Source organism: Staurois parvus, unplaced genomic scaffold (genome assembly GCF_062004578.1).
Source record: "Staurois parvus isolate SC_StPar_1 unplaced genomic scaffold, SC_StPar_1.0 ptg000041l, whole genome shotgun sequence".
NCBI lineage: Eukaryota > Metazoa > Chordata > Amphibia > Anura > Ranidae > Staurois > Staurois parvus.
Genome location: NW_028317837.1, coordinates 545,452 through 567,425, shown reverse-complemented (window position 1 = coordinate 567,425; position 21,974 = coordinate 545,452). Strand labels below are relative to the sequence as shown.

General features: G+C 51.2%; 1 protein-coding gene and 1 pseudogene across 1 annotated transcript in view; one reads left to right on the top strand and one right to left on the bottom strand.

The window, feature by feature from the left end:
• The window catches only part of LOC149470505 (uncharacterized), a 47,125-nt gene extending 42,843 nt beyond the window's left edge, over positions 1–4,282 (top strand). The window contains 1 exon segment of the mRNA XM_089663238.1: positions 1,939–4,282. Coding sequence (XP_089519364.1) covers positions 1,939–4,200 — 2,262 coding nt within the window. The 3' untranslated portion in view covers positions 4,201–4,282.
• The window catches only part of LOC149470503 (uncharacterized), a 322,485-nt pseudogene that overhangs the window by 212,952 nt on the left and 87,559 nt on the right, over positions 1–21,974 (bottom strand).

Below are 21,974 nucleotides of genomic sequence, written 5' to 3'. Positions count from 1 at the left end.
CACCGCCACCCCTCTGTCCGAGTATACCACGTCCACCATCACCCCTCTGTCCGGGTATACCATGTCCACCATCACCCCTCTGTCCAAGTATACCACGTCCACCGCCACCCCTCTGTCCAAGTATACCACGTCCACCGCCACCCCTCTGTCCGAGTATACCACGTCCACCATCACCCCTCTGTCCAAGTATACCAAGTCCACCGCCACCCCTCTGTCCGAGTATACCACATCCACCATCACCCCTCTGTCCGAGTGTGCCACGTCCACCGCCACCCCTCTGTCCGAGTGTGCCACGTCCACCGCCACCCCTCTGTCCGAGTGTGCCACGTCCACCGCCACCCCTCTGTCCGAGTGTGCCACGTCCACCGCCACCCCTCTGTCCGAGTGTGCCACGTCCACCGCCACCCCTCTGTCCGAGTGTGCCACGTCCACCGCCACCCCTCTGTCCGAGTGTGCCACGTCCACCGCCACCCCTCTGTCCGAGTGTGCCACGTCCACCGCCACCCCTCTGTCCGAGTGTGCCACGTCCACCGCCACCCCTCTGTCCACGGATTTCCTCACCTCCAATCTAACCGGTTTCATGATGGTTTAATCCCAGCTCATCTCTACATGTTGTCTACAGTAAACATTTCAGTTTCCACTGATTACAGAATACTAATACTGAGAGTCCTGACCCTTATACTATATAACTTGTACATTACATCCTCCTGACCCCTGCACTATATACTCCGTGTTGTACATTACATACTCCTGACCCCTGCACTATATACTCCGTGTTGTACATTACATACTCCTGACCCCTGCACTATATACTCCGTGTTGTACATTACATACTCCTGACCCCTGCACTATATACTCCGTGTTGTACATTCCATACGCCTGACCCCTGCACTATATATAGTCCTGACCCCTGCTCTCCCCCTCCCCCCACTGCTATATATACACATAATATGGATTCTCTTTTGTTCCCCCCATTTCCTCCCAGCTGGGCATTTTATATCGGATGATGTGATTGGAGCACAAACTTTTACATGGTGATAATAATGTGATAACATCCTTCAACCAGAAAGTGATAATGAGGGAGGAGCTAATACTCCAATGATGGTGGTCTTCAGGATGAGGGACGATCCAATACCCCAATGATGGTTGTCTTCAGGGTCAGGATGAGGGAGGAGCCAATACCCCAATGATGGTGGTCTTCAGGATGAGGGAGGAGTCAATACCCCAATGATGGTGGTCTTCAGGGTCAGAATGGGGGAGGAGTCAATTCCCCAATGATGGTGGTCTTCAGGGTCAGGATCAGGGAGGAGTCAATACCCCAATGATAGTGGTCTTCAGGATGAGGGAGGAGTCAATACCCCAATGATGGTGGTCTTCAGGATGAGGGAGGAGTCAATACCCCAATGATGATGGTCTTCAGGATTAGGGAGGAGTCAATACCCCAATGATGGTGGTCTTCAGGATCAGTCCAGTCGTCATCTTGGTTGTTCTCCCCCCATCCTCACTCTCTGACCTCTGGTGGGGCTCAGCCCCGATTTTCTTCATGAATAATCATGGAGTAAATCAGGAAGTGCAGTACTTCTTGTGTTGGGAAGATGGCGATGAGTGATAGAGGGGGTGGGGACCCTCGTCCTATAATCCCCTCATCACTGTCCCTCCTATAAAAGACAGTTCTGGTTGTTTCCTCACTCTCTGACTAAGGTCCATGAATAAAGAAATGACCTGGTAGGAGATCAGAGGAGCCATTTCCTAGTTCCCTTGAGGGTGGAATTGTAAGCTCCTCAGAGCCCAAGCTGCCTGATGTGGGTGGAGTCCTGGTTTGGGGGAACCAATCAGCTCCTGTCTAGTAATCCTCTTTGTCTTTGTATTTTAGTCCATGGCCGGGAGATGAGGAAAACCTCCGAGGATTGTCTCACTTTGTCTCCAGACTGGAAAGTAGAAGATGAGGACATCACACAGTATAGTCCAGGAGAAAACCCGGCTCCCTCCAATGTCCATCCGGCACCACCCAGTGTAGATGGACCATCGGATTCCTCGTATCCTGAGGAACCTCAGACTGTGCGGGACCGGGCCGGCCATCCAACAGGGAAGAGGTTCTCCTGTCCTGAGTGCGGGAAATGTTTCCATTATAAATCCCGTCTTAATGTGCATATAAGATCTCACACGGGAGAGAAGCCGTATTCCTGTCCTGAGTGCGGGAAATGTTTCCAATATAAATCTAAACTAAATGTGCATATAAGATCTCACACGGGGGAGAAGCCGTATTCCTGTCCGGCACCACCCAGTGTAGATGGACCATCGGATTCCTCGTATCCTGAGGAACCTCAGACTGTGCAGGACCGGGCCGGCCATCCAACAGGGAAGAGGTTCTCCTGTCCTGAGTGCGGGAAATGTTTCCGTTATAAATCCGGTCTTAATGTGCATATAAGATGTCACATGGAAGAGAAGCCGTGTTCCTGTCCTGAGTGCGGCAAATGTTTCCAATATAAATCCGTTCTTGAGGAGCATATAAGATCTCACACGGGGAAGAAGCCGTATTCCTGTCCTGAGTGCGGGAAATGTTTCCATTATAAATCCCATCTTAATTTGCATGAAAGATCTCACACGGGGGAGAAGCCATATTCCTGTCCTGAGTGCGGGAAATGTTTCCAATATAAATACAATCTTAATAGTCATAAAAGATCTCACACGGGGGAGATGCCGTATTCCTGTCCTGAGTGCGGAAAATGTTTCAAACTTAAATCTAAACTAAACGTGCATATAAGATCTCACACGGGGGAGAAGCCGTATTCTTGTTCTGAGTGCGGGAAATGTTTTGTAGAAAAATCAACACTTATCATACATCAGAGGTCTCACACGGGGGAGAAGCCATATTCCTGTCCTGACTGTGGGAAATGTTTTATAGCAAAATCAACACTTATCGTACATCAGAGGTCTCACACAGGGGAGAAGCCATATTCCTGTCCTGAGTGTGGGAAATGTTTTTCCTATAAGTCCTATCTTTCCAGACATCAGAGATCTCACACGGGAGAGAAGCCGTATTCCTGTCCTGAGTGTGGGAAATGTTTTCCCTATAAGTCCTATCTTTCCAGACATCAGAGATTTCATGCGGGAGAGAAGCCGTATTCCTGTCCTGAGTGCGGGAAATGTTTTTCTACAAAACAAACACTTATCGTACATCAGATGTCTCACACGGGGGAGAAGCCACATTCCTGTCCTGAGTGCGGGAAATGTTTCCGTTATAAATCCGGTCTTAATGTGCATATAAGATGTCACATGGAAGAGAAGCCGTGTTCCTGTCCTGAGTGCGGCAAATGTTTCCAATATAAATCCGTTCTTGAGGAGCATATAAGATCTCACACGGGGAAGAAGCCGTATTCCTGTCCTGAGTGCGGGAAATGTTTCCATTATAAATCCCATCTTAATTTGCATGAAAGATCTCACACGGGGGAGAAGCCATATTCCTGTCCTGAGTGCGGGAAATGTTTCCAATATAAATACAATCTTAATAGTCATGAAAGATCTCACACGGGGGAGAAGCCGTATTCCTGTCCTGAGTGCGGAAAATGTTTCAAACTTAAATCTAAACTAAACGTGCATATAAGATCTCACACGGGGGAGAAGCCGTATTCTTGTTCTGAGTGCGGGAAATGTTTTGTAGAAAAATCAACACTTATCATACATCAGAGGTCTCACACGGGGGAGAAGCCATATTCCTGTCCTGACTGTGGGAAATGTTTTATAGCAAAATCAACACTTATCGTACATCAGAGGTCTCACACAGGGGAGAAGCCATATTCCTGTCCTGAGTGTGGGAAATGTTTTTCCTATAAGTCCTATCTTTCCAGACATCAGAGATCTCACACGGGAGAGAAGCCCTATTCCTGTCCTGAGTGCGGGAAATGTTTTTCACGGAAGTCCCATCTTCACACACATCAGAGATCTCACACGAGGGAGAAGCCGTATTCTTGTCCTTAGTGCGGGAAATGGTTTTCATATACTCACAGTCTTTACAAACATCAGAGATCTCACACGGGGGAGAAGCCACTTTCCTGTCCTGAGTGCGGGAAATGTTCCTCACTGAAGTCCTGTCTTCCTGTACATCAGGGATTATATTGTGGTAGACAGATCAGACCGGGGTCAGTCCTTATTGGGGGGCGGAATGGGGAAAGATTAGGGGAGGGCTATGGCAGATGGTAAGAAGGTTTCCATGTTACAAACAACCAGTGGAATTGGTACCATTTGTATGAAAATAAAAAATACACAAAATCCGTGTGAACAAGCTGTCAGTGAATGAAGGAGATGTCAGTGAAGGAACAAGGTGTCAGGGAATGGTGTCAGTGAATGAAGGAGGTGTTAGTGAACGAAGGAGGTGTCAGTGAATGGACAAGGTGTCAGTGAATGGAGATGTCAGTGAATGAAGGAGGAGTTAGTGAATGAAGGAGGTGTCAGTGAATGAAGGAGGTGTCGTTGAAAGGAAGTGTTTGTTACCCAATGCCAGAAGTGTGCCCAGCACAATAGGTGAGTTGGAAGGTTTGGTGAATGAAGAGAACTAGGATTGGATTGGTATTGCTGAATCTTGGCTTCATTCCTCACATGACTGGGCCATTCATATTCCTGGCTAGGTTCTCTTTTGGAGAGACGGGGGAAATAGGAAAGGGGGTGGGGTCTGTCTGGAAGAGGAAAGGGGGTGGAGTCTGTCTGGAATAGGAAAGGGATGGAGTCTGTCTGGAAGAGGAAAGGGGGTGGAGTCTGTCTGGAAAAGGAAAGGGAGTGGAGTCTGGATTAGAAAAGGGGTGGAGTCTGTCTCTGTGAGAAGTGATCTCAGCGAGTGTGAGAGGACCTAGGTGATGGAGAGTGTGATGAGGCTAAAGTATTATGGGTGGAGCTGCACATGGGGGGCGGTACTACAAAGGTCATCATTGGAGTTTGTTATAAGCCTCCTATTGTTAATGAGGAGGTGGAGACTCAGCTCCTCCCACAGATGGAAAGGGCGGGGACAATGATAATAATGGGGGATGGTAACTACCTGGAAACTGACTGGAGTAATGGGACTGCAGGAACAGTTAAAGGACAAAAATGTATAAACCTACTACAGGACAATTGTATGGTTCAGTTCATAGAGGCCCCAACTAGGAATGATGCTCTGCTGGACCTGTGTCATAGAGGCCCCAACAAGGAATGATGCTCTGCTGAACCTGTATCATAGAGGCCCCAACTAGGAATGATGCTCTGCTGGACCTGTGTCATAGAGGCCCCAACTAGGAATGATGCTCTGCTGCACCTGTGTCATAGAGACCCCAACTAGGAATGATGCTCTGCTGGACCTGTGTCATAGAGGCTCCAACTAGGAATGATGTTCTGCTGGACCTGTGTCATAGAGGCCCCAATTAGGAATGATGCTCTGCTGGACCTGGTCATAGATGCCCCAGCTAGGAATGATGCTCTGCTGGACCTGGTCATAGAGACCCCAACTAGGAATGATGCTCTGCTGGACCTGTGTCATAGAGGCCTCAACTAGGAATGATGCTCTGCTGGACCTGGTCATAGAGACCCCAACTAGGAATGATGCTCTGCTGGACCTGTGTCATAGACGCCCCAACTAGGAATGATGCTCTGCTGGACCTGTGTCATAGAGGCTCCAACTAGGAATGATGTTCTGCTGGACCTGTGTCATAGAGACCCCAACTAGGAATAATGCTCTGCTGGACCTGTGTCATAGAGGCCCCAATTAGGAATGATGCTCTGCTGGACCTGGTCATAGAGGCCCCAGCTAGGAATGATGCTCTGCTGGACCTGGTCATAGAGACCCCAACTAGGAATGATGCTCTGCTGGACTTGGTCATAGAGGCCCCAAGTAGGAATGATGCTCTGCTGGACTTGGTCATAGAGGCCCCAACTAGGAATGATGCTCTGCTGGACCTGTGTCATAGAGGCCTCAACTAGGAATGATGCTCTGCTGGACCTGTGTCATAGAGGCCTCAACTAGGAATGATGCTCTGCTGGACCTGGTCATCTCCAACCATGCAGAGATTATTACGAATGTCCATATATAGAACATCTGGGTAGCCGTGACCATAACATGATTTCATTTATTAGCTGTAAACAGCGAGCACATACGGGGAGAATAAAAACGCTGAACTTTAAGAGAGCTAATTCTCCAAGGCTGAGAGCTGCTCTCCAAGACTTAGACTGGGAGGAATATTGGCATTGATGAACACAACACAGAAATGGGAGTTCTTCACAAAGACTGTATGACCCAGATTTACTATTGTGCCTGGGCGCATGTCCGTGGGCGTCTCCTGTGTGTGGATTCCTCTGACAGCCGGCACTCGGTGGCATTTCCTTTGTGTGGAGTCCTCTGACAGCCGGCACTCGGTGGCGTCTCCTGTGTGTGGAGTCCTCTGACAGCCGGCACTCGGTGGCGTCTCCTGTGTGTGGATTCCTCTGACAGCCGGCACTCGGTGGCGTCTCCTGTGTGTGGATTCCTCTGACAGCCGACACTCGGTGGCGTCTCCTGTGCGTGGAGTCCTCTGACAGCCGGCACTCGGTGGCATCTCCTGTGTGTGGATTCCTCTGACAGCCGACACTCGGTGGCATCTCCTGTGTGTGGAGTCCTCTGACAGCCGGCACTCGGTGGTGTCTCCTGTGTGTGGAGTCCTCTGACAGCCGGCACTCGGTGGCGCCTCCTGTGTGTGGAGTCCTCTGACAGCCGGCACTCGGTGGCGTCTCCTGTGTGTGGAGTCCTCTGACAGCCGGCACTCGGTGGCGTCTCCTGTGTGTGGAATCCTCTGACAGCCGGCACTCGATCATGTCTCCTGTGTGTGGATTCCTTTGACAGCCGGCACTCTGTGGCGTCTCCTGTGTGTGGAGTCCTCTGACAGCCGGCACTCGGTGGCGTCTCCTGTGTGTGGAGTCCTCTGACAGACGGAACTCGGTGGCGTCTCCTGTGTGTGGAGTCCTCTGACAGCCGGCACTCGGTGGCGTCTCCTGTGTGCGGAGTCCTCTGACAGCCAGAACTCGGTAGCGTCTCCTGTGTGTTGAGTCCTCTGACAGTCGGCACTCGGTGGCGTCTCCTGTGTGTGGAGTCCTCTGACAGCCGGCACTCGGTCGCGTCTCCTGTGTGTGGAGTCCTCTGACAGCCGGCACTCGGTGGCGTCTCCTGTGTGTGGAGTCCTCTGACAGCCGGCACTCGGTGGCGTCTCCTGTGTGTGGAGTCCTCTGACAGCCGGCACTCGGTGGCGTCTCCTGTGTGCGGAGTCCTCTGACAGCCGGCACTCGGTGGCGTCTCCTGTGTGCAGAGTCCTCTGACAGCCGGCACTCGGTGGCGTCTCCTGTGTGTGGAGTCCTCTGACAGCCGGCACTCGGTGGCGTTTCCTGTGTGCGGAGTCCTCTGACAGCCGGCACTCGGTGGCGTCTCCTGTGTGCGGAGTCCTCTGACAGCCGGCACTCGGTGGCGTCTCCTGTGTGTGGTGTCCTCTGACAGTCGGCACTCGGTCACGTCTCCTGTGTGTGGAGTCCTCTGACAGCCAGCACTCGGTGGCGTCTTCTGTGTGTGGAGTCCTCTGACAGTCGGCACTCGGTGGCGTCTCCTGTGTGTGGAGTCCTCTGACAGCCGGCACTCAGTGGCGTCTCTTGTGTGCGGAGTCTTCTGACAGCAGGCACTCGGTGGCATCTCCTGTGTGTGGAGTCCTCTGACAGCCGACACTCGGTGGCGTCTCCTGTGTGTGGAGTCCTCTGACAGCCGGCACTCGGTGGCGTCTCCTGTGTGTGGAGTCCTCTGACAGCCGGCACTCGGTGGCGTCTCCTGTGTGTGGAGTCCTCTGACAGCCGGCACTCGGTCGCGTCTCCTGTGTGTGGAGTCCTCTGACAGCCGGCACTCGGTGGCGACTCCTGCGTGTGGAGTCCTCTGACAGCCGGCACTTGGTGACGTCTCCTGTGTGTGACAGCCAGCACTCAGCAGATCTTTATGGACTCTCATTGGATTTCCTTAGTTCTAGTGATTCTATTTTTGTTTCTTATCCTTTATAATTATTTCTGTGATGATTTTACTTATTTCGAAGGTCTGGATAATATTTATTTTGACAGCTGAATGTAAAAATAAAGGTCCGCAATAAAAAAAAAAACTGTGTGGGGTCCCATCTCCCATCCATACCATGCCCTTCAGGGGTCCCCCCTCCCATCCACACCAAGCCCTTTGGGGGTCCCCCCTCCCATCCACACTAAGCCCTTCAGGGGTCCCCCCTCCCATCCATACCAAGCCCTTCAGGGGTCCCCCCTCCCATCCATACAAAGCCCTTCGGGGGTCCGCCCTCCCATCCACACCAAGCCCTTCGGGGGTCCCCCCTCCCATCCACACCAAGCCCTTTGGGGGTCCCCCCTCCCATCCACACCAAGCCCTTCAGGGGTCCCCCCTCCCATCCACACCAAGCCCTTCGGGTCTGGTATGTATATTAATGGGTAACTCCACACCGAAATAACAAAAAACAGTGTGGGGTTCCCCCAAAAATTCATACCAGACCCTTATCCGAGCATGCAGCCCGGCAGGTCAGGAAATGGGGGGGCGAGCGAGCACCCCAGCCCTCCTGAACCATATAAGGCCACATGCCCTCAACATGGGGGGGTGCTTTGGGGCAGGGGGGCTCCCCCCCAAAGCACCTTGTCCCTATGTTGATGGCGACAAGGGCCTCTTCCCCACAACCCTGTCCGGTGATTGTGGGGGTCTGCGGGTGGGGGGCTTATCAGAATCTGGAAGCCCCCTTTAACAAGTTTAAAGTTCAAGTTTAACAAACTTGACTGATTGATGTCATCAAGGAACCTTGATTAAGGTCATCAAGAAATCTTAACTGAGGTCACCAAGGAACCTGATTGATCGATGGCACCAAAGAACCTTGATTAATGTAACCAAGAAACCTTGATTGATGTCACCAAGGAAACTTGATTGATGTCACCAAGGAAACTTGATTGAGGTCACCAAGGAACCTTGATTGATGTCACCAGGAAACCTTGATTGAGGTCACCAAGGAACCTTGATTGATGTCACCAGGAAACCTTGATTGAGGTCACCAAGAAACCTTGATTGATGTCACCAGGAAACCTTGATTGATGTCACCAAGAAACCTTGATTGATGTCACCAAGAAACCTTGATTGATGTCACCAGGAAACCTTGATTGATGTCACCAGGAAACCTTGATTGATGTCACCAAGGAACCTTAATTGATGTCACCAAGAAACCTAGATTGATGTCACCGAGGAACCTTAATTGATGTCACCAAGGAACCTTAATTGATGTCACCAAGAAACCTTGATTGTTGTTACCAAGAAAACTTGATTGATTGATGACATCAAGAAACCTTGATTGAGCTCACCAAGAAAACTTGATTGATTGATGTCACCAAGAAAGAAAACTCCATTAGTGTAGCATCACTGATGTCACCAAGAAGAAAATTCCACAAAGTTAGAAAGCTAGCAAAAAAATAAGTAGACTTTTTTCTTCAGAGCTGAAGCATCCAACCACTTAAGATAATAGCAAAAAACAGAGGCTTGCTGGGAGCAGAAGGGGTTACACAGGGACTGGCTTATAGGTGTTCTGTTTGCTCATGTCCAATACTACTGAAACTCAGTTCCCGGGCATTTTGGTGCAAGCCCTGCAGCCCATTGAAGACACTGGGACTTTTGGAGACATCAAGCCATGAACAACGCCATGGACTCTGGCCTCACAGAGGTATGCCTGGGCAGCCACACTACTATAGTTAGCTAGGGGGAAAGATGTTGTTCATATTGAACTGTACACTGCAACCCATTCAGTGAAGGATCCTGGTGTGAAGGTATTCAAAGGGGTGAATAATGTTGGTTCTGGTGCATCTAAAGAACACGGGTGTGTATCGCACTGTGGGGTATAAAGTGACATTGTTATAAAAGGGTTAACTCGGCAAGACCAGGAGAGGAGTGTAGTTGCTATGGGTAACCAAGTGAAGGAACAAGCTACAAGCAACCAATTGTTAGGTGTGGTACCTGGTAAGGTGACATGTCCTCTGGTAGCGAGGGGCTCATTGTCTGGCTCCCTCTCTAGCGGTCGGCATCCAACAGAAACAAGATCCAAACTCCCCATTACAGAAATCTATGTCCTGGTCATGAGGTACGGGAAGGAAGGAGCATGCATGAGGTCCATGCTAGGTGCATGGTGGGACTCCATTCTGTTACTGGGAGTGAGGTAACAGAGGTACACTGGACTGGTGGAGTGGGCACAGGCTCAGCACGTCCCTCCTAATACAACATACAAGATACAGCATGTAGTGTCATGAGACAGGTCGCTTTTCAGAGGAACTCTGTGCTTTAATTCCCGCATTCAGTGAAGGTTCATCTCCAAGTCGGGGAACTGCCTTAGTGTTTGACTTTTCACATGACTGCGATCTCCACCTGGTCTCCGGACATCAATGAGCATGCTCCACCCGAAAGCGAGCAGGGCAAAGATGACCCTGCCCATAGGCGGCAGTATAACCTGCCTCCTGTGTCCCTCAATGGACAAGAAAGGAAAATACCTTAGTAGCTTAGAAGAAAGCTAGAGCCCCTGTCAGATTTTTATTTCTGTCTGCTCCTTGTAGAGTTCCCCTGACTTCCTGATTGGTAAATTGTTGTCAGGAGGACAGGAAGTGTAGGAAAATCTCTCAAAGGAGCCCCAGAAAGTAAAAACCTGACAGGAGTTCTAATCCTTCCCCACTACATCCACAATTAATGGTTTGGTCTCCATTTGTAATTTAAATCTGCTTGACCCAGCCTACCTCTATGGTTACACCCTGAGTAGTAAGCCGGCCAAAACCCCGGACACCCCCCCACCCCCCCACACACACATTCACCAGGATACAAATCATTGTCATGTATTGTGTGTTAGAAGGAACAGACATCTCTGATTGTGGACGGAGGTCTGATCTGACCCTATTTAATAAACACAACACAACTGACTCCATGTAAGTCGTCTGTCCAGTCACATCATCGATATATCTTGTCGTATACAATAAAGATTGTATCATTTGTGTCGGTGACTTTGTGCTGGGATAACATTGGTACTGTTGAAAAGCTAAGCGGTTATATAATGGGGATAGCTGGATCTGTGAGGTGCATTCATAGGCTTGCTGAGCGGATGTTTATACAAGATGGCTGCCGGGCCCCTCATCCAGGAAGATGTCCCTTGGTGGGAAAATATCTTCTTATCTTCCAGGATTGTCCTCAGACACTCACTCATTACTCTTCTGGCCCCAGATAATATTAACAACAGAAAAATGACTCAAAATTCACCACAGAGAGGTTTCGCCCTTCTTATTGTACAAAAAAATCAACAGGTTGAGTAGTTTGAGTCCCCCTAGAAGTCCACTTCCCCCTCGTACAGGAGGTATCCACTGAACACTGTCAGAGGCTCATCAGAATGGGCCAACTTTCCGGTCACCAGGTCAATGCAGACGGTGTCACCCGCACTCAGCTTGTTTTCTACGAGGGGCTTCTTCTCCAGGCCTTCTGGTTGGTAGCCCTCAGAGTCCACCCTGGCAATGCCCAAGTTGGAATTGGAGAGCACAGCTTCAATCTTTGCATCTTTGTAGCTAGTCAAGATGGTACTAAAGAAGTACCTGCCTTCTACTGGGGCAGTGAAGATACCTGGGAAGAAAACGAACATGGCTAGTTTGGGGCAATTCACCACAATATCTCTTCCTCTCCAAACCACCACAGACAAGGACTTGCAGAAAATAATGTGGCCTGTACAAGGAAATAATCAGCCACTACTGCAACTCTTTATATAAGGTAGGCCACACCCACCACTGCAACTCTTTATATAAGGTAGGCCACACCCACCACTGCAACTCTTTATATAAGGTAGGCCACACCCACCACTGCATCTGTTTATATAACATAGGCCACACCCACCACTGTCATTCATTGGGTCAGACAAAGTGTTTGCACCTGATGAATCCTCTTCCCACCTGCGGTAACCCTTGGTATACAGGCCCCACAAATCAGAGTCAGAAAGAAAGCCACAGTGACGTGTACCTGTGCAGCATACAACAGAACATTGAACAGGGATGTGAAGGGAACCCTATTGGCAATATTTCTTGGCCCTATGGGCACAATTCCCTCCAGATTATCGCATGAGTTAAGGCAGTCACATGACCACATCTCGCATGCAATACTGAAAATGTCAATTCACTTTTGCTAGTATGCGGCATTTCCCATAAATCGGAAAAACACTCAGGAAATCAAACATAAAAAGGCCTTACACCGCGGTCACATCAAAGCCGATTTAGAAATTGTGCGATGTACAGTGAAGATGTCGATTTCCTCATGATTTGCAAGACATCTGACACCGATATCTATGCAAATCGCCACAAATGTAGTACATGTACTACTACAGAAATCAGTGTCAGAAACGCACCCATGTGACCCTCTAATAGCAGACAATAGGGTGCGACTTGGCATATGATTTTCAAACCAACAACCCTAGCGTTGTGAGGCAGCAGTGCTAACCACTAATCCACGGAGCTGTTGAACACTAATCCTGCCTGTATTTCTGTGGTGTGAATCAATCCTAGGTCCCTGGGCAAGGTCAGTGTAACTACCAGATATCTCCCATGTGACACAAATGTTGTGCTATGTTACCAATTCACATGTATGTTGGTTGTATGTATCCCAATACAAAGGATTACAATACTAATACAGGCATACCTCGGGGTCCCAACGCCTCAGGGAATGTAATTTTCGGTTTACAAATGAAAATCCATTGAAAATAACGCCTCGGTGGACGGAGTGCACATGCGCGGCCGGCGGGACGGACATGTCCCCATGAGGCTCCGTCTCCCCGTCGGGTGACGGCGCATTACAACAGCGGGTCCCGGCCCGCAACCACTCAAAGGGGATCCGATCCCCATGGCAACCACCCCGGGGTCCGATCTGCCCGGGTCTGAGGCGGATCCTCAGCGTCAGGCCGTGGGAATCTGACAGGGGACTGTGTCCCCACTGTGAGCCGGCCATAAGCCCGCCCACCGCTGCACACAGCATACCGCGGTTGCAATGAAGAGAGAGAGAGCAGGAGGGGCTGAGCACAGTATAACAGCCCCCCCCCCTTAGCAAGTAGCAAAATGGTTAAAGGGGCACCCCGGCATCAGGTCCCCCCATCGACCAAAACTATTAAAGAGGCCTTGGCAAAGGCCTCCACAAAGATGGCCGCCGCTCCAACACGTGGAAGCAAGCAAGCAGCAGGGGCATATGCAGCCCTACAGGATCCACAGCCCAGCCATCCCTGCACGTCTGAGGGTGAGTCCAACAATGAGACAGATGTCCCTGCACAAGCCCTGACACCTGACCTTACACCCCCTGACCATTTATCACGATTTTAAAAAATGCTACACAAAGCTTTGAAGCAAACCTCGGACCGCATCACTGCCACACTTTCTAGGGAAATCCGTGAGCTAGGACAACGCACTGCGGACCTAGAACAGAGGGTAGATGGTCTTGATGCTTCGCTTCAGACGCTTACGGATGACCTTGATCTTCTGCGTGACGAAAACGCTACATTATTAACACGACTGGAGGACTTTGAAAACTGAGCACGGCGCTCAAACCTGTGTATCCGTGGCCTTCCGGAAACGATTGTTGATGTCCAATCAACGATAACAGTTTTGTTCCAAGAGCTTGCTCCAGCTATCCCAATTGACAGATTAGAATTGGATAGAGTTCACAGGGCGTTAGCACCACGACGCGCGGATGGTCCACCACGCGATATTATAGCCAAGCTCCACTTTTTCCGTACCAGGGAGCAACTCCTGCAGGCTGCCCGTAATGCAGAATCTCTACAGTTCCAAGGTCATACCTACCAATTGTTCCAAGATCTATGCCCCGCAACCATCTCCAAGCGCAGGGCAATGAAACCCCACCTACAAGTACTCCAACACCACGCTATACAATATAGGTGGAGCTTCCCCTTCGCAGTGCGTTTCCGATACCAATCCCGAGATTACACCTGCAAGACTCCAGAAGACCTTTTAGACACCCTACGGATCCTGCAACTACATTCCCCAGCGACGTCTTCAGAAAGCGCCAAGCGGAGGTCCACATTTTGCTCGCCGCGGAAGTCCCTCTCCACAAGTGCAGTTGAAGGTCAACTCAATTTCCACAAGCGGGGACGTTTTTCGTCTCCGGGCCTACCTTCGCAAGATACCATGGACTGAACAATATTCCATGCTTATTTTTCTTTTTCCTTTTTTTTCGCCACATGCATCGTAAGGTGTACTTGTTTAGTTATCACCATGGCGGTTACCACCGTAGTTATCCACTCTACTTTTCCCTGTTAAATTTTGGTTGCCCCAATATCTGGGGATTGTTCTACACCCCCCCTCCTGAGCTCCACTGTAGTTTATATTTGGGATCCTGGGTTCTGGCGGTTTGAGATACCATACCCTTACACCAACGTTATCCAACTAGCACTACTAGTGCCGCCTGAGTCTAGGACCCCTGATTTTCTTGAATGTTCTTTTTATACACCAGCTTTTTTTTTTTCTCTATCGGGACCTAGCCACCATTTATTAAATACGCAGCTGTCACCCTCACGGTCCGCGTACCTGCACACTCCACCCTAGCCCCTGTGTTATTGGTTATTTAATAACACTTGGGCTATTGTTCCCTGGCCATCCCTGATTCAGGGTGTCCTTAGGGAACCCACCTTTTAGGCCACGAATGGCCTTCTACACCCCTTCTTACCTGTTACCTTTCTCATACCGTACCCCTCCTTCTTCCTTCCAACATGACTCCATGACTTCACACAACACGCTTCGCAACGCTCTCATCCCCTGCGGGCCTGTATCCACATATCAGCAGCATAGTACCACATGGACTTTGTATAGCCAGGCGCTGGGCAGTGCGAACTCCGCGTGTAGGCTCATGGATATCTCTGCAAGCCACTACCGACCTGAACTGTATCTGGATGGATGTGTTTTAATAAAGATCGTATCGGGCCCATTCAGATACAGACTGACACTGTTTAATCTAAGGGATGCTTGTACAGACAATGTACATACTACTAGGAGATGATAGTATGTAAAGGATGGGAAGTTCGCTCTCCACAGAGAGCTTATGGGGGAGGGGAGGACTGGTGTAACTGGTTTCCAGTATAGATAAGAGGAAAGGCTACACTCCAATCAGGATGTATATTCTGTGTATGGACAGTCTCTATACATTGTTCTGTGGGAGGGGATTGACCTGACCCTCATGTGGGGGAGCGTGTGTGTGCTTTTAATAAAACAGGAGTCTGGGGTTAGAGCCAGTCTCAGAGTGAATTAAAACTGCAACCTGAGAGTGTCGTGTGATCATTCCTGGGTAACGGGAGCTCCATTTTCTCCACATATCAACAGAGCTAAACCAGTTGGAGGCGCAGGAATCGTGGAGTTAAGCTGCAGTCGCGGTAAGCAAAATTCACATAGCTTTATGGGGGATTGCTGCGCATCCAACTGCGGGTACTCACGGTAAGGAAAAATTTGTTAAAAGCAAATTTTCAAGACACTTGCTACCACTGAGGAGGTCACTAAGGTCTTCTCAGAAGCACGCCTCACCACTTGCCCCTTTGACCCTGTCCCCACACAACTCCTCTGGTCACCCTCCTCCTCCATCCTATGCTCCCTCACCCACATCTTCAATCTCTCCCTCTCTACTGGTGCATTCCTCTCCCCCTAAAGCATGTGCACATCACTCCCATACTCAAAAAACCCTCCCTGGACTCCACCGACCTGAACAACCTTAGACCCATCTCCCTGCTGCCATTTACTTCCAAACTCCTCGAGCACTTAGCCTACAATTGCCTAAGCGCCCACCTCACTGACAACAACCTCCTCGATCCACTACAGTCTGGCTTCTGTCCCCTACACTCCACCGAAACCGCCCTACTCAAAATCACTAACGACCTGCTAACCGCCGAAACTAATGGCCATTACTCAGTCCTCTTACTCCTTGACCTTTCTGCGGCCTTCGACACAGTTGACCACCCCCTCCTCCTTAATAAACTACACTCCCTCGGCATCAGAGACTCCGCTCTCTCCTGGCTCTCATCCTATCTATCCCAACGTTCCTTCAGCGTTTTCTATAACGCTACCACCTCCCCCTCTCTCCCCCTCTCTGTTGGGGTCCCCCAAGGCTCTGTCCTTGGGCCCCTTCTCTTCTCCATTTACACCTCCTCCTTCGGCAAACTGATACACTCCCACGGCTTCAACTATCACCTCTATGCCGATGACACGCAAATTTACCTCTCCACCCCTCGCCTCACCCCTTCAGTCTCTGCCCGTATCACCCACCTACTGAACGACATATCAGACTGGATGTCGCTCCATTTCCTCAAATTGAACCTTTCCAAAACCGAGCTCGTGATTTTCTCCCCAGCCCGCGCCCCCCACCCTCTCCTTCACGACCAACAACGCCACCATCAGTCCCACCCCGCAAGCCAAAGTCCTAGGTGTCACTCTAGACTCAAACCTGTCCTTCAAACCCCATGTCCAATCGTTGGCAAACTCATGCAGGATCCACCTCCGCAACATCTCCAAAATACGTACTTTCCTAACCCCAGACACTACTAAACAACTCGTTCACTCCCTTATTATCTCACGTCTGGACTACTGCAACTCCCTTTTCACCGGCCTCCCTCATCACAGACTATCCCCGCTTCAGTCTATCCTGAACTCAGCGGCCAGACTCATCCACCTTACCAACCACTCCGCCTCTGCCACCACCCCCCCTCTGTCATTCCCTCTACTGGCTCCTGATTGCCCAACGCATTAAATTCAAACTACTAACACAGACATACAAAGCCATTCATAACGCTGCCCCAAACTAACTCACCGACCTGATACCCAAATACCACCCTACCCGTAATCTTCACTCCTCACAAGACCTCCTACTTTCTAGCTCCCTGCTCTCAATCTCCCACGCATGACTTCAGGACTTCTCCAGGACTTCCACCATCCTCTGGAACTCACTATCCCAATCCATCAGACTGTCACCTACCCTTCTCACCTTAAGGCACACCCTGAAATCCCATCTCTTCAGGGAAGCCTACCCCACCCTCACCTAACAGCCAATCCCCTCCACTCCTCCTACCACTGCATCACCCACAGCCACTTCCTCCTGTACCACTATTCCCTCCCTCCTATTATTATTATTATACAGTATTTATAAAGCGCCAATAGTTCGCTCAGCGCTGTACATTACAAAGGGGGACAGAACATGTGACAGAACAATACCAATACAATGCAATACATGAGGGGATCGAGGGCCCTACTCTTTCGAGCTTACAATCTAGGAGGGAGGGGATGGTGGCACAGGAGGAGATAGCTGTGGGGGATGGAGTGGTAGGAAGAGTGGAGGAGGTCGGCAAGTTAGCAGAGGGTTGGGGTAGGCTTCCCTGAAGAGATGGGTTTCAGGGTGCGCCTAAAGGAGAGGAGAGTAGGTGATAATCTGATGGGTTGGGGCAGGGAGTTCCAGAGGATGGGTGACACCCTGGAGAAGTCCTGGAGGCGGGCATGGGAGGAGGAGACCAGGGAACTAGAGAGAAGGAGGTCTTGTGAGGAGCGGAGTGTGCGTGCTGGGCGGTACTTGGATATTAGGTCAGTGATGTAGTACGGGGCAGTATGGTGGACGGTAGAGATGAGCGAAGAAATGAAAAATTTGATTCGACTGATTCGGCAAATTCGTGGACAATATTCGATTCAAGTCGAATAAATTCGCTGTGAATTTAACTTAAAAAAGGGTGTTTCTAGGCTTCAGAGAGACTTAATATTAGTGCAGAACACTGTACCTTTAATTTAAATGCCCTTGGAGTCTGCTGGGGAAGAGAAATAATACTGTCAGTCAGTATGACATGCAGATGAGTGCCGTCGATCTTAGAATCACCGCACACTTCACTCATTTGGCCAGTCACGGGGCCAAAACCAGTGTTTGGAGCCACAGTGTGGCGGTGGAGGCAGCAGCAATGGGAGGCCATACAGCAGCCTATGACAAAATGGAAACCAGCAGGAGTGTGAGGAGACCTCAAAGTGGCACATGGCAGAGTGGGAGCAATGGGAGGCGGTACAGGGACCCAGGTCACACTGTGGGACCAGCATCAGCGTGAACAGGCGGTACGGGGGCCCATGGCCGATTTGGGGCCTGGCGGCACCTATGGGAGGCCCGTAATCTGCCAGCACCCTATGACAAAATGGAACCCTGGGCTGGGGCAGGCAGAACCGCCGTATCTTTATCACGTTTTTCCCAGGCCACTGAATGGCGACGCTGCATATGCTGACGCAACGCTGTAGTCCCAACATGGGCCCCCTGGCCACGCTTGACTTTCTGGCCACATAGTCGACATACGGCTACGTTTACTTCCTCGGGCAGCTTGACGAAAAATTGCCACACCGCAGAGTAGGAAACTTTGCCTCCGCTACTCCTCACTGGCTGACTGCTACTTCCTCCGTGCACACTGGCACCACTACTGGCCGTGGTGGTAGGCTGCAGTGGAGCTGGTGCTCTACTCCGTGGCCGTTTGCCTCCACTGACACTGCTGCGACCCTGCTGTCTCCTGGCAGCAGCAATGGGAGGCCGTACAGGGACCCATGAGACACTCTGGACCTGGCAGCAGCATGAAGAGGCGGTACAGGGGCCCATGGCAGATTAGGGGCCTGGAAGCAGCTATGGGAGGCCCGTAATCTGCCAGCACCCTATGTCAAAAAATTTAACACAACAGCAGTGTGTGAGGAGACCTGAAAGTGGCACATGGCAGAGTGTGGCGATGGAGACAGCAGCAATGGGAGGCTGTACAGGGACCCATGAGAGACTCTGGACTTGGCAGCAGCATGAGGAGGCGGTATATAGGGGCCCATGGCAGATTAGGGGCCTGGCAGCAGCTATGGGAGGCCCGTAATCTGCCAGCACCCTATGTCAAAAAATTCAACACACCAGCAGTGTGAAGAGACCTGAAAGTGGCACATGGCAGAGTGTGGCGATGGAGACAGCAGCAATGGGAGGCCGTACAGGGACCCATGAGAGACTCTGGACTTGGCAGCAGCATGAGGAGGCGGTATATAGGGGCCCATGGCAGATTAGGGGCCTGGCAGCAGCTATGGGAGGCCCGTAATCTGCCAGCACCCTATGTCAAAAAATTCAACACACCAGCAGTGTGAAGAGATCTGAATGTGGCACATGGCAGAGTGTGGCGATGGAGACAGCAGCAATGGGAGGCCGTACAGGGACCCATGAGAGACTGTGGACCTGGCAGCAGCATGAGGAGGCGGTATATAGGGGCCTATGGCAGATTAGGGGCCTGGCAGCAGCTATGGGAGGCCCGTAATCTGCCAGCACCCTATGTCAAAAAATTCAACACACCAGCAGTGTGAAGAGACCTGAATGTGGCACATGGCAGAGTGTGGCGATGGAAACAGCAGCAATGGGAGGCCGTACAGGGACCCATGAGAGACTCTAGACTTGGCAGCAGCATGAGGAGGCGGTATATAGGGGCCCATGGCAGATTAGGGGCCTGGCAGCAGCTATGGGAGGCCCGTAATCTGCCAGCACCCTATGTCAAAAAATTCAACACACCAGCAGTGTGAAGAGACCTGAATGTGGCACATGCCAGAGTGTGGCGATGGAAACAGCAGCAATGGGAGGCCGTACAGGGACCCATGACACACTCTGGACCTGGCAGCAGCATGAGGAGGCGGTATATAGGGGCCCATGGCAGATTAGGGGCCTGGCAGCAGCTATGGGAGGCCCGTAATCTGCCAGCACCCTATGTCAAAAAATTGAACACAACAGCAGTGTGTGAGGAGACCTGAAAGTGGCACATGGCAGAGTGTGGCGATGGAGACAGCAGCAATGGGAGGCCGTACAGGGACCCATGAGAGACTCTGGACTTGGCAGCAGCATGAGGAGGCGGTATATAGGGGCCCATGGCAGATTAGGGGCCTGGCAGCAGCTATGGGAGGCCCGTAATCTGCCAGCACCCTATGTCAAAAAATTAAACACAACAGCAGTGTGTGAGGAGACCTGAAAGTGGCACATGGCAGAGTGTGGCGATGGAGACAGCAGCAATGGGAGGCCGTACAGGGACCCATGAGAGACTCTGGACTTGGCAGCAGCATGAGGAGGCGGTATAGAGGGGCCCATGGCAGATTAGGGGCCTGGCAGCAGCTATAGGAGGCCCGTAATCTGCCAGCACCCTATGTCAAAAAATTCAACACAACAGCAGTGTGAGGAGACCTGAATGTGGCACATGGCAGAGTGTGGCGATGGAGACAGCAGCAATGGGAGGCCGTACAGGGACCCATGAGAGACTCTGGACCTAGCAGCAGCATGAGGAGGCGGTATATAGGGGCCCATGGCAGATTAGGGGCCTGGCAGCAGCTATGGGAGGCCCGTAATCTGCCAGCACCCTATGTCAAAAAATTGAAAACACAAGCAGTGTGAAGAGACCTGAATGTGGCACATGGCAGAGTGTGGCGATGGAAACAGCAGCAATGGGAGGCCGTACAGGGACCCATGAGAGACTCTGGACTTGGCAGCAGCATGAGGTGGCGGTATATAGGGGCCCATGGCAGATTAGGGGCCTGGCAGCAGCTATGGGAGGCCCGTAATCTGCCAGCACCCTATGTCAAAAAATTGAACACAACAGCAGTGTGTGAGGAGACCTGAAAGTGGCACATGGCAGAGTGTGGCGATGGAGACAGCAGCAATGGGAGGCCGTACAGGGACCCATGAGAGACTCTGGACTTGGCAGCAGCATGAGGAGGCGGTATATAGGGGCCCATGGCAGATTAGGGGCCTGGCAGCAGCTATGGGAGGCCCGTAATCTGCCAGCACCCTATGTCAAAAAATTCAACACACCAGCAGTGTGAAGAGACCTGAATGTGGCACATGCCAGAGTGTGGCAATGGAAACAGCAGCAATGGGAGGCCGTACAGGGACCCATGAGAGACTTTGGACTTGGCAGCAGCATGAGGAGGCGGTATATAGGGGCCCATGGCAGATTAGGGGCCTGGAAGCAGCTATGGGAGGCCCGTAATCTGCCAGCACCCTATGTCAAAAAATTGAACACAACAGCAGTGTGTGAGGAGACCTGAAAGTGGCACATGGCAGAGTGTGGCGATGGAGACAGCAGCAATGGGAGGCCGTACAGGGACCCATGAGAGACTCTGGACTTGGCAGCAGCATGAGGAGGCGGTATATAGGGGCCCATGGCAGATTAGGGGCCTGGCAGCAGCTATGGGAGGCCCGTAATCTGCCAGCACCCTATGTCAAAAAATTCAACACACCAGCAGTGTGAAGAGACCTGAATGTGGCACATGCCAGAGTGTGGCAATGGAAACAGCAGCAATGGGAGGACGTACAGGGACCCATGACAGACTCTGGACTTGGCAGCAGCATGAGGAGGCGGTATATAGCGGCCCATGGCAGATTAGGGGCCTGGCAGCAGCTATGGGAGGCCCGTAATCTGCCAGCACCCTATGTCAAAAAATTGAACACAACAGCAGTGTGTGAGGAGACCTGAAAGTGGCACATGGCAGAGTGTGGCGATGGAGACAGCAGCAATGGGAGGCTGTACAGGGACCCATGAGAGACTCTGGACTTGGCAGCAGCATGAGGAGGCGGTATATAGGGGCCCATGGCAGATTAGGGGCCTGGCAGCAGCTATGGGAGGCCCGTAATCTGCCAGCACCCTATGTCAAAAAATTGAAAACACAAGCAGTGTGAAGAGACCTGAATGTGGCACATGGCAGAGTGTGGCGATGGAAACAGCAGCAATGGGAGGCCGTACAGGGACCCATGAGAGACTCTGGACTTGACAGCAGCATGAGGAGGCGGTATATAGGGGCCCATGGCAGATTAGGGGCCTGGCAGCAGCTATGGGAGGCCCGTAATCTGCCAGTACCCTATGTCAAAAAATTGAACACAACAGCAGTGTGTGAGGAGACCT